This window comes from Plasmodium yoelii (assembly GCF_900002385.2).
Source record: "Plasmodium yoelii strain 17X genome assembly, chromosome: 13".
Lineage (NCBI taxonomy): Eukaryota > Apicomplexa > Aconoidasida > Haemosporida > Plasmodiidae > Plasmodium > Plasmodium yoelii.
This window is the reverse complement of record NC_036185.2, coordinates 232,765-251,305: the sequence shown is the minus strand read 5'-3', so window position 1 is coordinate 251,305 and position 18,541 is coordinate 232,765. Positions and strand designations below refer to the sequence as shown.

Sequence of the window (18,541 nt, the reverse complement as noted above, 5' to 3'; positions counted from 1 at the left end):
TTATAAGCTATATTGAGGGTTTAGGGTTCTTTACTATGGTTTATAGTTTTGTTCTATGGATCTATGTTTTGGGTTAGGGTTATTTCTTTATTTAATTATTTATAATTCGATAATATTTATTTGTCTTTGAATACTAATTAAATATATGTACCATTCCGCATGTTTAATCACGAAATGAAGTTCAAAATTCCAAGTATGCAACAAAAAATGGGATACATAATATATTTTATAAGTTATAATACTTATGTCTAATTTGTTCATATATATTAAATGTGGTAATATTATAACTTCGAATTATATATTTATTGGTAATTTGGGGCTGATAATATATATGAACACTTACTATCTTTTATATAAGACATGCTAACCCATAGTTATATTGAATCATGAATAACACAATGCATTTCTTTATTTGGTGAAATATTTTAGTAAAACTTATTGTTTGTAGCATATTGATTTTAATTCAAATAATGTTATTCAACTGAACTGTAATAATATATATTCATAAAATATCATCAAGATTCGATAATACAACGTTATCTATAAAATATCATTATGCTTCTAACATTTTTAGTAATACATAAAAAATACACTACAGATATATGTATACAATCCTTTTATTTTTCGATTATATATAGTATCATTTTATGTTAAAGTTTTAATTAATATTGATAGAAATAGTTACATATACATTAATTTATTTACTATAAAGGTATAATAATAGATTAATCACTATTAATTTTTAAACTTTATATTTTGAGGTATATATAAATTGGGAATATATTATAAGTAGTTATTTGAAAAATCATAAGTATATTAATAAAATTACGTACCATATTTTGCTTTAATAATTATAAATAATGTGATAGATAAAATGTGTTATTATATGACTATACATATAATCCAGCAAAATACCAATAATTAATATTGAAATATTGTTTTATTGTGGAAACTCCATATAATTAAATACTAATTTTATCGAAAAGACGCATAATAATATATTACAAAGATATCGATGTTGTATATTTTGTTAAAGATCCAATTTGGGATATGTGATTTTATATTATAAAAAACTGGATAAATAAAGAAAGGGTTAAATACTCAATTCATGTTAAATTCCATTTTATGATTCCACATTAACACGTGTTATATTATCATTATTTTACCATATAATTAATAAAATATAGAACTTTTAACAAATTATTTGAATGTGTATACACTGATAGATATAACAACAAAATATATAAGATAAAAATGAACAATGGAGAAAATTTAACGAATATTTATATAAATTTATATATTAAAAGAGGAAATATATCTTATCTCTCTCCTCTTAAAGGGCAACATAACAACCTATTTACAAATATTTTTTATTATACTTTAAAATATCATCAGTAGGTATATATGTTTAATATTTACTAAGTATTATTTTAAAAACAATCTACATATAAAAACTTATTTAAGCTTATAAATAGGGCTTCAGTGCTGATTGTTTTAAAGAACGGAAATTATGCATAAAATAAAATATAAATTTCCCAATAAGGTATACATATAGATTGAAGTATATACGAATTAAAAAAGGTTATTTAATGCGTTAAATTTTTTTTTAATTTATCTCTATTCATTAAAAATAATATCAATTTATATAATTTGGATAGAGAAGTAACATAACTTAATTTGAAAATACTATAATTTTTGAAAAACTATATTATATGTTATAAGAAACAAGTACATAAAAATTTAATCGATCTTATTAAATAATATTTATATGCTTTTAAGGATTATAGCAATAACATATTTCTCAATTGTTTCGATTTGTGCAGTATATTAGTTTTTGGGTGTCATTTATTAAAACAAAAGATCTGGTATTGTTTATTTTCTTTATTAAGGCATATGTATAAGAAAATAGATTTTAAACTCATTACAATGCCACTATAAGTTTGTGATAGGATTATACCGAAAGGTATTAAGAATAATAATTTTATGTGTAAATTTATATACATATTATAAAAAATGTATTAAACAACCCTACATTTAAGGTGAATTAGCTAATTATCATAAACCAGGAATGCAGGATTTCATTAGTAATAATATTATTTTATATTAATTATTGAAAAACTTTTAATATATTTAACTACAGACAGTTGTTATATATAAGGTTAAATTATTTCGTCACATATTTGATGCAGTGTATATAAAACATCATGCTTTTACTCAATTTACAAATCAAAAATAAAATATCATCACAATGACTGGGTATATGGTATATGGATTTTTTAATAATAATGTTTTCCTTTACATTTTTTGATATTGTATTATATATAAATATCATTAAACTTTAATAAAATTTTCAATAACACACATTTCTAATCATGTTTTTAAATGTTTTCTTAGTGTAATAACTTCCGTTATGTAACGACGAATTTTGAATATGATTCGAATGATGGAAAATATAAATTTAAAGATGATACAAATTTCAAAATGTATTGTACTGATGGAAAATGTGATAAGGATACCGATAAAATTAATGCTGCATGTTTATTTTTTTTTAATGAATTATTTAAGAATTCTGATTATTTTGTGTCTGTTGCAAAAAGTAATATCAATATTGTTGAATACATTATGATATGGTTAAGTTATACGTTAAACAAAACCACAAATGGAGAAAAAAATATAAATGAATTTTATACTAAAATTATAGAAAATGGCGAAAGTTATAAAAAGGAAATAAAAGGTGTTACTGGTTATAAAAATTATAGGAATCTTATTGATAGAAATTATTATTTTTTAAGTATGGATAAGAACATTATATCTAAATTATATGATGCATTAACATCATTATGTAATATGTATAGTAACTCTGATGAACACAAGCTAGATTTCACAGAAGATGCAAATAAGTTTGTTGAAAAATATGAAGAAGCTATCAAAGATCCTAATATTACTAAAAATCGTTTATATATTAAAGTATTATATACTTTATCAACTGATTATGATAATTTTAAAAAGAAATATGACGATAGTTCATCTCTTCCAGCGATAAAAACAAAGATTTATACACAAAAATATGGATTTACATCATTAACTTCGTTGATAATAAACTATTTTTTTATATTTTTATTGATGTTTGGTGCAATAACATTTTTTATAGGAATTTATTATAAGGTAATTAAGGAATTAAAATTTTTTTTTCATTATATATATGGAAACAATAATAAACAAATCATACGTTTCTTAACATTTTATATTAGTATTCGTTATTTGGATTTCGGAAAAGATCTAAAAAACAATATTTAAGGAAAAAGCTAAAAAAAATAAAGAAGGAATGGACCATTAATATATGATTCGAAGAGAAGTGGCTATTTCAGAAATAGCAATAATGGTTGATATATTTTAAGAAATTGTCTATTTTGAAATAAGTAATTTTGACCATAATTTTGTGGTTTATAAGAATAATTAAATAATATAACCAGTTAAATATAATGTTATATGTTTGTACAGTTTTTGCATAATTTTTATATAGTTTTTATGTTGTGAATCAGGATTGAAGTTGTGTTTGTGAAACCCATATTCGGGTTAGGGTTAAGTATTACATGTATTTAATTTTTTATAATTTGAACAATAATTAAATATATGTACTATACCCATATGTTTAATATCGAGATGAAGTCCAAATATGTACCCCCAAAAGGAGTACTTCCATTAATCTGAAAGGGGTTACATAACATATTTTATAAGTTATAATATATATAATTGAGTGTTCATGCCGATTTAATATGGTTAAAAAAAATATCTATATTGCATATATTAATATAGATATTTGCTATATCATAATTCCCATTATATAAAATTTGTTAATATGTGGTTACATCGAACTATGCATAACATAATATGTTTCTTTATTTGATAAAACATTTTATTTAGTAAAACTTATTATTTGTATCATTTGTTTTAATTTAAATTGTATTTTGATAGCCGAAAAGTATAATAATATTATATATTATAGTATAAATTATAATTAGATTCATTTGGAACAATTTCCTACATTATAAAATACCTTCATATTAATATGTGTGCTTTTAAGATTAATTAACCATATTACCAATATATAATAGATAATCATAAAATATAGATTCATAAAACATCGATCGGGATTCGACAATACAACGATATCTATAAAAGATGTTTTATGCATCTAACATTTTTAATAATCAATAAGAATATGCATATTAATAAAAAATAAAATTATAGATATATGCATATTATCCTTTTAACTTTCGATTATATATAGTATAATTTTATCCTAATATTTTAAATTCAAATTATAGACATATTTTTATATACATTAATTTATTTTCTATAAAGGTATAATATTAAATTATTAACTATTAATTTTTAAACTTTATAGTTTTGAGGTATAAATATATTTAAAATAGTTAAAAGAAAAAATATAAGTATATTAATAAAATTTAATATTATAGCTTGTTCTAATAATTATAAATAATATGATATATAGAATAGCGTTATATTATATGCCTATACATATAAACTAGTAAAATGTTATACCAATAAATAATATTGAAATATGTTAAATTTAGGAAGCATACAATTATATATTAATGAAAAGTATATATAAAAAGTATGTAATAATTAATTTGAACTAATAATATTTTTATTAGGTTATTATGTATATAAAAACTATAAATTTATAATTTAAATATATTGTTATTGCGAAATAATATATGTTCTAAAATACTTAATTTAAAAACTATGAAACGAGGAAATATTATACACTGATTTAAAGTATTTTTATTAAGCGCATTAATTATTTCGTTGTACTATACAGTGATATATCAGCATCACAATAGTAATAACAATAGATAAAATATTAAATACGAGCAAATGTATTATGTTAATTTGATACATTACATGGGTATAAATTCATTATACATATTCTTAAACATTTGATAATATTATAATATACGTATAAAATATCATATGAAATATTATAACACTTATTTAAGTAAGATTTAATGCTATAATATTAGAATTAACGCTACCAAGCAAAGTAATATTAATAATTATATAGTTTTCTTAAAAATATAGTTTATTATAAAATATAAAAGCAAACTGTATATTTAGAAAATAATTATAAGGCATTTTTAATGTATACACGAATTGAAAGCTTTAATGTTAAAGGAATACAATACATAATTAGCTATATAGAATAGGTAAATTTAATATGGCTATATCCTTGTCTTAAAAAAGTATAATTCCCTTATCTCTCCTATCTAAAATGTAAATGTAACAATTTAATTACGCATAGTTTTATATTATACTTAAAAATTTGCATCAATAGTTATTTATATGTTAATAATTAATATCTACTAAGTATCATTTTAAAAGCAATATGCATTAAAAGTTTTATTTAAGCATATAAATACGGGACCAGTGCTAGTTGTCGTTTTAAACCGTGAGAAATATGTGCAAAATATATTATAAAATTATCTAATAAGGTATATTTCTAAATTTAATTATATAAGAATAAAAATAAAGTTATTGGACTCATTAACATAGATTGTAAAGTTATCTATATTAAATAAAATAATATTAAAATTATTTATATTCAATTAAAAAAGGGAACAATGCAACTTAATTCGAAAATAATATAATTTTAATTAAACATGGTATATAGTATTTGAAATAACTATATAAATATTTATTATATTTTAAAAAATTACTATTTATATACTTTTAGGGATTATAGTAATAATATAATTTTTTATTTTTTAGATTTATACAGTATTTAAGTTTTAGAATTGAAATCATTAAAATAGAAGATATAAATATATTCTTTTCCTATGTTCAAACATACTTTAAATTATTTATAAAAGTATATCCATTTTTATAATAAAGTTGTACCAGATTCTAGTAAGAACAGCATTTTTTGTATAAAATTCATTATATATATATTTAACTAAAATGTATTAAGCAACTCTCTATTTAAGGTAATTTAGGTAATTATGATAAACATAAATGTAAATTCTCTTTAGTAATAATATTATTTTATTATGTATAATAATTTAATTATTAAAAAGTTATAATATATTTAACTACAGACAGTTGTTATATATAGGGTTAAAGTATTAGCATCACATATTTGAGGCAGCTTATATAAAATAGCATGATTCTACTCAATTTACAAATATAAAATGAAATTTAATCACAATGGATAAAGAAGTGGTATATGCATTTTTTAATAATAATTTCCTTTACATTTTTTGATATTGTATTATATATAAATATCATTAAACTTTATTTTAATAACTCGCGTTTTTGTTAATTGTTTTTAAATACTTTCTTAGTGTGGAATACTCCTTTCTGTAAGGAACTCGTTTTCCGATAGATTAGACAGTAGTAGAAACTATCAATTTACTATGAATGAAGAACATTTTAAAAGGTATTGTAATAGTAACGAATGTGATAATAATCTCAACAAAATTAATGCTGGATGTTTATATTTGCTTGATGCATTCTTTGAGAATTCTTCTGTGTTTAATTCTGTTGCAAAAAGTAACGTCAATATTGTTGAATACATTATGATATGGTTAAGTAAAATGTTAAGCCGAATCGAAAATACAGAAAACCAGAGTCTACAATTTTTTTATGATATATATACAAATGGTGATAATAATTATAAAAAGCCTATAGCGAATGTTATAGGGTGTAGTAATTATAAGGAACTTATAGATAAAACAAATATGATGAATATGAAAATTAAAGATATATCTAAATTATATGATGCATTTACTACATTATGTACAATGCATTATGAATTTGATAAACAGGAGCCAAAATGCACGAAATATTTGAATTCTGCCAAAAATTTTGTTGAACAATATAAAAAACTTAAGGGAGATTCTAGTATTACTGAAAAGAGTTCATATGATAAACTATTATATACACTATCAAAGGATTATGATAATTTTAAAAATAAATGTACTGTTAATTGTCCCAATTCATCCTTCCCAACGATAGAAAAAGCAGAAACTTCTGTAGGAAGTATTGGACAAATTTCTGAAGTTGCATCATCAAGTTCGTCGATAACAAACAAATTATTTATAGTTTTATCAATATTTGGTGCAATAGGATTCTTTATTGGAATTTCTTACAAGGTAAATAATAAGGAATTAAAAAATATTACATTTAAATATTATTTTCATTAAATATATGCAAATGTTAACAAAAAAATAATACGATTCTTAACGTTTTATATTAGTATTCGTTATTTGGATTTCGGAAACGATTTCAAAAACAAAAATTAAGAGAAAAACTAAAAAATATAAAGAAGAGAATGAATCATTAATATATGATTCGAAGAGTAATGATTATTTCAGGAATAATAATAATGATTGGTATACGATAATAAACTGTCTATTGAGGAGTAATTTTTATATAATTTTTATGTTGTGGGTCAGAGTTGTGTTTATGTAACCCATATTAGGGTTGGGGCTAAGTATTATATCTTTATTTAATTTTTATAATTAAACACTAATTTAATATATGTTTCATTCCGTATTTTTAATCACAAGATGAAATTAAAAGTCCAAATATGCAACCAAGAAGGGGTATAAGCTAATATTTAATGAATTTCGTAACATGTTTTATAAGTTATAATATATATAATTGAGTGTTCATGCCGATTTAATATGATTAAAACAAAATGTCTATATTGTATATATTAATATAAATGTTGAATATATATGAAGTTGTATTATGCAATGTCATAATTTTCATTATATAAAACTTGATAACCCAGAGCTATATTGAATTATGCATATCATAATATGTTTTTTTATTTAGTGAAAATTTTATTTAATAAAACTTATAACTTGTATCATGTTTATTTTGATTTAAATCATGTTATCGAACTGAACTGTAATAATGGATATTCATAAAATATAGATGCATGAAATACCAATCGAGAATCGAAAATACAACGTTATCTATAAAAGGCATTTTATGCATTTAACATTTTTAGTAATACATAAAAAATGTACTATAGATATATTATAATAAATTTATAAATTATAAATATATATAATAATCAGTTTTTTTATTTCAATAATTTGCATTTATATTAATGTTCTAATCTATATTGATAGGAATAGTTATATATATATTAATTTAATTATCATAAAGTATAATAATAGATTAATCACTATTAATTTTTAAATTTTATATTTTGAGGTATAAATATATTATATTTTAAAATAGTTAAAAAATATAATATAAGTATATTAATAAATTTTCGAATTATATTTTGTTATAATAATTATAAATAATATGATAGATATAATACATTATTATAATATGCTTATACATATAATTTAATAAAATTCTCTATCAATAATTATTATTGAAATATTGTTTTATTGTGGAACCTTCATATAATTAAACATTAATATTATCGAAAAGACAAATAATACATTATAAAGATATCAATGATTATATTTTTGTTAAAAATTTTTGGGAAATGTGGTTTTATATTATAAAAATTTGGATCCATGGAGAAAATTATAACGACTCAATTCATGTTAACTGTCATTTTATTATTCCATATTAACTCTTATTATATTATTAGTTTTTATTGAATAATCATTTTTTAATCTAAAACATTACGTTATCATATAATTAATAAAATATAGAATTTTTAATAAATTATTTGAATGTACATACATTGATAACTATAACAATAAATATAGAATATAAGAATGAGGAGTGCAAAACATTTAGCGAATATTCAACTTAATTTATATATTAAAATGACTAATATATCTTATCTCTCTTCTCTTAAAGGGGAATATAACAACCTAATTACGCATAGCTTTCTATTATACTTTAAAATTTGCATCAATACTTATTTATGTGTTAATATTTAATATTTACTATGTATTATTTTAAAATCAATATACATTCAAAGATTTATTTAATCTTATAAATATATTAATAAGTACGGGTTCAGTGCTAATTGTTGTTTTAGAGAGTGGAAATTACGCGTAAAAAATATTATAAAATTACCCAATAGAGAATACTTCTCAATTGGAATATGTAGGAATAAAAATCAAGTTATTTAACGCATTAAAATTATTTTTTAATTTATCTATATTAAATAAAAATAATATAAATTTATATAATTTGTATAGAAAATGGAGCATGTAACTAAATTTGAAAATGCTATTATTTTAGAAAAAACTATAATATATATTAAAAGAAATAAGTATATACTTTAAAGATTCTAATAATAACTTTCTTAATTTTTTATATTTGTGCAGTATTTGAGTTTTATGACGTTGTTTGTGTTTTATATTAAAGCATATCTATAAGTATGTATTTTTTAAATTCATTATAAAAGTATATTAATTTTTATAATAATGTTATACCAAATGTTAGTAAGAATAGTATTTTTTGTATAAAATGCATTATATATACATATGACAAATTGTATAAGCAACCCTATATTTAAGATAATTTAGCTAAATTGCACAAAATAAGTATAATATGACTTTAGTAATACTAATGTATTATTATTTTATATGAAGTTAAAATTAAGAATAATATGTCTAACAAAAGATAACTGCTATGTAAATGTCTTGAGTAAATATACCATATATTTTATACAATATATATAAATAACATCACCCCGCATAATCTCTAAATTATAACAGAATTTTATTATAATGTCTTATAAAGTGGTATATATATTTTTTCTTATATTATTCGTATGTTACATTCCTATAAATTATATTAATTTTAATTTTAGTAACATTTATATTAATACATTCTTTTGTTTAATTCGCAAAATATATTCGTAGTGGGAATCAATTAATACGATTGATGAATTTTTTGTTGATGATCCGAACAACACGGGAAAAGATGCTTCTGGGGGTTATTTAAGTATGTATTGCCCTGGTAATAACTGTAGTAGTGATGAACAAAAGATTATCGCTGGTTTTATAATGTTACTAAATATGCTTGATGATGAAAATATAGATGGTGAAAAACTTGTTGAATACGCTATTTTATGGTTAAGTTATAAACTAAATCAAAAAAAACAAAATGAAACGACCATATTAAACGATTTTTATACTGATAATATAGAAACAAATAGTTGTTATGATGAGCATATAACTTCTGATACTAGTAAAAATATTAATAAGGGTGTTATAGAAAAAAAAATGAAATCGATGAATATGGATATTAAAGATATATCTAATTTTTATGATCCATTTAAATCATTATTTAACATGTATAGTGAACTTGGTCCAGAAAAAAATACTCAATGCAAAACATGTTTAGAAAATGCTGGAGAATTGTTTGAAAAATATGAAAAACTTAAAAATTCTTTTGAAATTACTAAAGGATATTTATATTCTCAACTGTGGTCTAGTTTATCAATAGATTATCACATTTTTGAAAGTAAATATAATGCTGAATGTAATAATGTCTCACCACTTGTAGCTTGTCCACGAAGTTCAGTAACAAAAAATACACTAATTACAATTGCAATTATATTTGTTGCAGCATCAATTTTATTGGGAGTTTCTTATAAGGTAAATAATAAGGAATTAAAAAAAAAATATTGTATATATCTAAACATTAACGAACAACCGTACGCTTCTTAACATTTTATATTAGTATTCGTTATTTGGATTTCGGAAGCGATCTCAAAAACAACATTTAAGAGAAATGCTAAAAAAATAAAGAAGAAAACTGATCATTAATAAATTATTCTGAATATGACGATTGATTTATTTTAAGAAATTGTCTATTTCGAAGTAATTTTTGCATAATTTTTATATAGTTTTTATGTTGCGGAACCCATATTCGGGTTAGAGCTAAGTATTATATTTCATTTAATTTTTTATAATTCGAACGCTAATTAAATATACGTATCATTCCGTATGTTTAATCACAAGATGATGTTCAAAATATGTACCCCCCAAATGGGTACTGCCATTAATATGAAAGGGGTTACATAACATATTTATAAGTTATAATATATATAATTGAGTGTTCGTGTCGATTTAATATGATTAAAATAAAATGTCTATATTGCATATATTAATTCATATTATGATATATCATAATTGCCTATATAAAAGTTAATATTTGGTTATATTGAATTATGCATATCATAATATGTTTCTTTATTTTATGAAAATTTTATTTAGTAAAACTTATAACTTGTATTATATTTATTTTTATTTAAATTATATTACACCAATTGAACTGTAATAATAAATATTCATAAATAAATATTGGTCGAGAATCGACAATACAACATTATCTATAAAATATTATTATGCTTCTAACATTTTTTAAGCTTTAATTGTAGTTTATATTCTCTCTTTGCATTTTACGTTTGTATTAAAATTAATTAGTAATAATAGAAGTTGTTTTATACGTTTCAATTTATTTATCATAAGGCATAATATTAGATTAATCACTATTTATTTTTAAACTTCGTAGTTTTGAAGTATATATAAATTATATTATAAGTAGTTATTTGAAAAAATATAAGTATATTAGTAAAATTACGAATCATATTTCTTTCTAATAATTATAAATAATATGAAAGATAGAATATCGTTATTATTATACGCCTATATATATAATATAACAAAATACTCTACGAATAACTTATATTAAATATTATTTTATTGTGGAAAATTCATATAATTAAATATTAATTTGATCGAAAAGACACATAATAATACATTATAAAGGTATCGGTGTTATATATTTTGTTAAAAATCCAATTAGGGACATGTGATTTTATATTCTAAAAATATGAATCAATAGTGAAATGGTTAAAGACTCAATTCATGTTAAATACCATTTGATTATTCATGTTAACTCGTATTATATTATAATTGTTTTTTGTAGAATTAATATAATATAGAATTTTTAATAAATTATTTGAATGATATACATTAACTATAACAGTATAATATATAAGATAAAATTATGTATAATATTTAGCGAATCTTTATATAAATATATATATTAAAGAGCTAATATATCTTATCTCTCTCCTATTAAAGGGTAAAATAATGACACAATCAAACATAGTTTTCTATTATACTTTAAAATTTATATAATAGTTATTTATATGTTAATATTTAATATCTACTAAGTATATTTTAAAAACAATATGAACTTAAAGACTTATTTAAGCTTATAAATAGATTAATAAATACAGGTTCAGTGCTAATTGTTTTAAACCGTGGAAATTATGCGTAAAATATATTATAAAATTATCCAATAAGGCATACTTACAGATTGAAGTATATTGGAATAAAAATAAAGTTATTTAACGCATTAAAATTAATTTTTAATTTATCTACATTCATTAAAAACAATATAAATTTGTGTGATTTGCATAGAAAATGGAACAATACAACTTTGTAAATACAATAATTTTAATAAAACATGGTATATAGTATTAGAAACAAGTGTATAAGTATTTAGTCTATCTTATTAAATAATTATTTATATACATTAAGGATTGTAATAATAATTTTCTTAAATTTATATATTTGTGCATTATTTAAGTTTTATAACGTTTGTGTTCTATATTAAAGCATATGTTATATTTTTTAAATTCATTATAAAAGTATATTAATTTTTATAATAAAGTTATACCAAATGTTAATAAGAATAGTATTTTTTGTATAAAATACATCATATATACATATGTCAAAGTGTGTAAGCAATTCTCTATTTAAGATAGATAGTTTAGCTAAATGTCATAAAATAAGTATAATATGATTTTAGTAATACTAATGTATTATTATTTTATATGAAGTTAAAATTAAGAATAATATGTCTAACGAAATATACTGCTATGTAAAGAGCTTAAGTAAATATACCATATATTTTATACAATATATATAAATAACATCACCCCGCATAATCTCCAAATAATAACAGAATCTCATTATAATGTCTAAGGATTTGGTATTATCATGTTCTTATATTATTCGTATGTTGCATTCCTATAAATTATATTAATTTTAATTTTAGTAACATTTATATTAATACATTTTTTGTTTAATTCGTAAAATATATTCGTAGTGTGAATCAATTAATTTGATCGATCAATCTTTTGATGATGATCCGAAAACCGGGGGAGAAAAATTTTATGGGGGTTTATTAAATGCAATTTTACCTAGTAATAACTGTAGTAGTGATGTCCCAAAACTTATCTCTGATTTTATAGCATTACTAAAATTATTTGAGGGTATTAATGATGACGATTTAGAGAGTGATAAACTTGCTGAATATGCTATTTTATGGTTAAGTTATAAACTAAATCAAAAAAAACAAAATGGAACCACCAAATTATACGATTTTTATACTGAAAATATAGAAAAAAATAGTTGTTATAAGGATAATATAGATACTGATAGTGATAGTAAGATTAAAAAGGATGTTATATGTAAAAAAATAAAATCGATGAATATTGATATTAAAGATATATCTAATTTTTATGATGCATTTAAATCATTATGTAACATGTATATTGAACTTGATCCAGAAAAAAATACTGAATGCAAAACATGTTTAGAAAATGCTGAAGAATTTTTTGAAAAATATGAAAAACTTAAAAATGCTTTAAATATTAATAAAGGAAGTTCTTATTTTCAACTATTGTCGAGTTTATCAAATGATTATAAAAATTTAGAAAATAAATATGAGAATGTTGGATGTAATAATGTCTCACCATTTGTAGCTTGCCCACGAAGTTCAGTAACAAAAAATATACTAATTACAATTGCAATTATATTTGTTGCAGCATCAATTTTATTGGGAGTTTCTTATAAGGTAAATAATAAGGAAATTAAAAATTATTTTCATTATATATGCAAATTTTAGCAAATAAATCGTATACTTCTTAACATTTTATATTAGTATTCGTTATTTGGTTTTCGGAAACGATCTCAAAAACAACATTTAAGAGAAATGTTAAAAAAATAAAGAAGAAACTGATAATTAATATATTATTCAAATATTAATAATGATTAATTTTTTTAAGAAACTGTCTATTTCGAAGTAATTTTTGCATAATTTTTATATAGTTTTTATGTTGTGGAACCCATATTGGGGTTAGGGCTAAATATTATATCTTATTTAATTTTTTATAATTCGAACACTAATTAAATATATGTATCATTCCGTATGTTTAATCACAAAATTATTTTCAAAATATGTACCCCCCAAATGGGTATTGTCATTAATATGAAAGGGGTTACATAACATATTTATAAGTTATAATATATATAATTGGGTGTTCATGCCGATTTTATATGATTAAAATAAAATGTCTATATTGCATATATTAATATAGATATCTGCTATATATGAATTCATATTATATATATCATAATTGCCTATTATATAAGTCTTGATAACCCAGAGCTATATTGAATTATGCATATAATAATATGTTTTTTTATTTAATGAAAATCTTATTTAGTAAAACTTATAACTTGTATCATATTTATTTTAATTTAAATCATGTTATCCAACTGAACTGTAATAATAGATATTCATAAAATATAGATGCATGAAATATCGATCGAAAATCGAAAATACAACGTTATCTATAAAAGGCATTTTATGGATCTAACATTTTTAGTAATACATAAAAAATGTACTATAGATATATTATAATAAATTTATAAATTATAAATATATATAATACTCATTTTTTTCATTTCAAAAATTTGAATTTATGCTAATGTTCTAATTTATATTGGTAGGAATAGTTATATATATATATTAATTTAATTATCATAAGGTATAATAATAGATTAATCACTATTAATTTTTAAATTTTATATTTTGAGATATAAATAAATAATATTTTAAAATATTTAAAAAATAAAATATAATTATATTAATAAAATTTAATGTTATAGTTCTAGTAATTATAAATAATATGATAAATATAATACGTTATTATTATATGCTTATACATATAATTTAATAAAATACTCTATTAATAACTAATATTGAAATATTATTTTATTGTGAAACCTTCATGTAATAACATTAATATTATCGAAAAGACAAATAATAATACATTATAAAGATATCAATGTTATATATATTGTTAAAGATCCACTTTGGGATATGTGGTTTTATATTATAAAAATTTGGATCCATGGAGAAAATTATAAAGACTCAATTCATGTTAAAAGCCTTTTTATTTTTCCATATTAACTCTTATTATATTATTAGTTTTTATTGAATAATCATTTTTAATCTAAAACATTACGTTACCATATAATTAATAAAATATAGAACTTTTAATAAATTATTTGAATGTATATCCATTGATAACTATAACAATAAAATATATAAGATAAGAATGAACAATGCAGAGCATTTAAAGAATATTTATATAAATTTATATATTAAAATAGCTAATATATCTTATCTCTCTCCTCTTAAAGGGCAATTTAACAACTTAATTACGCATAGGTTTCTATTATGCTTTAAATTGTGCATCAATACTTATTTATATGTTAATATTTAATATTTACTATGTATTATTTTAAAATCAATCTACATTCAAAGATTTATTTAATCTTATAAATATATTAATAAGTATGGGTTCAGTGCTAATTGTTGTTTTAGAGAGTGGAAATTATGCGTAAAAAATATTATAAAATTACCCAATAGAGAATACTTCGCAATTGGAATATGTAGGAATAAAAATAAAGTTATTTAAAGCATTAAAATTATTTTTTAATTTATCTATATTAAATAAAAATAATATAAATTTATATATTTTGCATAGAAAGTGGAGCATGTAACTAAATTTTAAAATGCTATTATTTTAGAAAAAACTATAATATATATTATAAGAAACAAGTATATACAAATTTAATATATTTAAAAAATTACTATTTATATACTTTAAGGATTGTAATAATAATAACTTTCTTAATTTTTTATATTCGTGCAGTATTTGAGTTTTATGACGTTGTGTTCTATATTAAAGCATATGTATATATTTTTTAAATTAATTATAAAATTATATCCATTTTTATAATAAAGTTATACCAAATGTTAGTAAGAATAGTATTTTTTGTATAAAATGCATCATATATACATATGGAAAAGTGTATAAGCAACTCTCTATTTAAGATAATTTAGCTAAATGTCATAAAATAAGTATAATATTTTAGTAATACTAATGTATTATTATTTTATATGAAATTAAAATTAAGAATATGTCTAACGAAAGATAACTGCTATGTAAAGATCTTGAGTAAATATACCATATATTCTATGCAATATATATAAACAACATCACCCCCCATAATCTCCAAATTATAACAAAATTTCATTATAATGAATTCTAAAGTGGTATATATCCTTTTTCTTATATTATTCGTATGTTGTATTACTACAAATTATATTAATTTTAATTATAGTACCATTTATGTTAATACATTTTTTTGTTTAATTCGTAAAATATATTCGTAGTGTGAATCAATTAATTCGATCGATAAATATTTTGATGGTGATCTGAACAACTCGGGAAACGATGCTTCTGGGAGGTTATTAAGTTTGTATTGCCCTGATAATACATGTAGTAGTGATGAAGAAAAGATTATCTCTGGTTTTATAATGTTACTAAATACACTTGAAAATTTAGAAAATGATAAAATTATTGAATACGCTATTTTATGGTTAAGTTACAAACTAAATCAAAAAAAAGAAAATGAAATCACCAAATTATACGATTTTTATACTGAAAATATAGAAAAAAATAGTTGTTATAAGGGGAATATACCTAATGATATTAATATGGATGATATAGGAAATAAAATAAAATCGATGGATATTGATATTAAAGATATATCTAATTTTTATGATGCATTTAAATCATTATGTAACATGTATAGTGAAATTGATGAAATCAGCGAATGCAAGACATGTTTAGAAAATGCTGGAGAATTTTTTGAAAAATGTGAAAAAGTTAAAAATACTTTGGATATTACTAAAGGAAGTTCTTATTTACAACTATGGTCTAGTTTATCAAATGATTATAAAAATTTTGATAGTAATTATAATAGTAATTGGTGTAATAATGCCCCATCAGTTGTAGCTTGTCCACGAAATTCAGTAACAAAAAATACACTAATTACAATTGCAATTATATTTGTTGCATCATCAATTTTATTGGGAGTTTCTTATAAGGTAAATAATAAGGAAATTAAAAATTATTTTCATTATATATGCAGATTTTAACAAATAAATCGTATACTTCTTAACATTTTATATTAGTATTCGTTATTTGGATTTCGGAAACGATCTCAAAAACAACATTTAAGAGAAATGTTAAAAAAATAAAGAAGAAACTGATAATTAATATATTATTCAAATATTAATAATGATTAATTTTGTTAAGAAATTGTCTATTTCGAAGTAATTTTTGCATAATTTTTATATAGTTTTTATGTTGTGGGATCCATATTCGGGTTAGGGCTAAGTATTATATTGCATTTAATTTTTTATTATTTGAACGCTAATTAAATATATGTGTCATTCCGTATGTTTAATCACGAGGTGAAATTCAAAAGCCAAATATGCAACAAAAAAGGGGGCACAAGTTAATATGAAAAGGACCATATAACTTTTTTTCATAAGTTATAATATATATAATTGAGTGTTAACATATATTTAATATGATTAAAATAAAATGTATATATTGCTTATATTAATTCATATTATGATATATCATAATTATTTATTATATAAAGGTTGTTAATCATAATTATAATGAATTATGCATATCATAATATATTTCTTTATTTGACGAAACATTTTATTTAGTAAAACGTATTATTTGTATCATATTTATTTTAATTTAAATCGTATTTTTATAACCGAACAGTATGATAATTTTATATATCAGAGTATAATTATAATTAGATTTATTTTGAATATGCATCTAAATTACAATATATATTTATATTAACATGTGTATTTTTAAGATTAATTAAACATATCAAAAATATATAATAGATAGTCATAAAATATGGATTCATAAATATCGATCGAGAATCGACAATATAACAATATCTATAAAAGATGTTTTATGCATCTAACATTTTTTATAATATAATAAAAATATACATATTAATAAAAAATTATATTTTAGATATAGACTTACTATCCTTTTAACTTTCGATTATATATAGTTTCATTTTATGCTAAAGTTTTAAATTCAAATAATAGGGATAGTTCTATATACATTAATTTATTTATCATAAAGGTATTATAATATATTAATCACTATTAATTTTTAAACTTTATTGTTTTGAAGTATTAATAAATTATATTTTTAAATAGTTAAAAAATAAAATATATGTATATAATAAAATTTTATGTTATAGTTTGTTATAATACTTATAAAAAACATGTTATATAAAATTAACGTTATTATTATATGCCTATG

General features: G+C 20.2%; 5 protein-coding genes across 5 annotated transcripts; all 5 read left to right on the top strand.

Annotated features, from left to right (window-relative positions):
• Positions 1-2,248: 2,248 nt before the first annotated feature.
• On the top strand, positions 2,249-3,344 carry PY17X_1300500 (PIR protein; the record flags this gene model as incomplete). Its single annotated transcript, XM_022956953.1, has 3 exons — positions 2,249-2,263; positions 2,395-3,165; positions 3,252-3,344. The coding sequence occupies 3 exons, from the start codon at positions 2,249-2,251 to the stop codon at positions 3,342-3,344; spliced, it is 879 nt and encodes a 292-aa protein (XP_022813449.1).
• Positions 3,345-6,228: 2,884 nt separating this feature from the next.
• PY17X_1300491 (PIR protein) lies at positions 6,229-7,366 on the top strand (the record flags this gene model as incomplete). Its single annotated transcript, XM_022956952.1, has 3 exons — positions 6,229-6,243; positions 6,366-7,175; positions 7,280-7,366. 3 exons carry the CDS (start codon positions 6,229-6,231, stop codon positions 7,364-7,366), a joined length of 912 nt encoding a protein of 303 aa, XP_022813448.1.
• Positions 7,367-9,740: 2,374 nt separating this feature from the next.
• On the top strand, positions 9,741-10,764 carry PY17X_1300481 (PIR protein; the record flags this gene model as incomplete). The annotated part of the gene is made up of 3 exons (XM_034637675.1): positions 9,741-9,755; positions 9,876-10,613; positions 10,699-10,764. The coding sequence occupies 3 exons, from the start codon at positions 9,741-9,743 to the stop codon at positions 10,762-10,764; spliced, it is 819 nt and encodes a 272-aa protein (XP_034493613.1).
• A 2,244-nt stretch (positions 10,765-13,008) lies between these two features.
• On the top strand, positions 13,009-14,043 carry PY17X_1300471 (PIR protein; the record flags this gene model as incomplete). Its single annotated transcript, XM_022956950.1, has 3 exons — positions 13,009-13,023; positions 13,141-13,890; positions 13,978-14,043. The coding sequence occupies 3 exons, from the start codon at positions 13,009-13,011 to the stop codon at positions 14,041-14,043; spliced, it is 831 nt and encodes a 276-aa protein (XP_022813446.1).
• A 2,385-nt stretch (positions 14,044-16,428) lies between these two features.
• Positions 16,429-17,433, top strand: PY17X_1300461 (PIR protein; the record flags this gene model as incomplete). Its single annotated transcript, XM_034637674.1, has 3 exons — positions 16,429-16,443; positions 16,564-17,280; positions 17,368-17,433. The coding sequence occupies 3 exons, from the start codon at positions 16,429-16,431 to the stop codon at positions 17,431-17,433; spliced, it is 798 nt and encodes a 265-aa protein (XP_034493612.1).
• Positions 17,434-18,541: the final 1,108 nt, after the last annotated feature.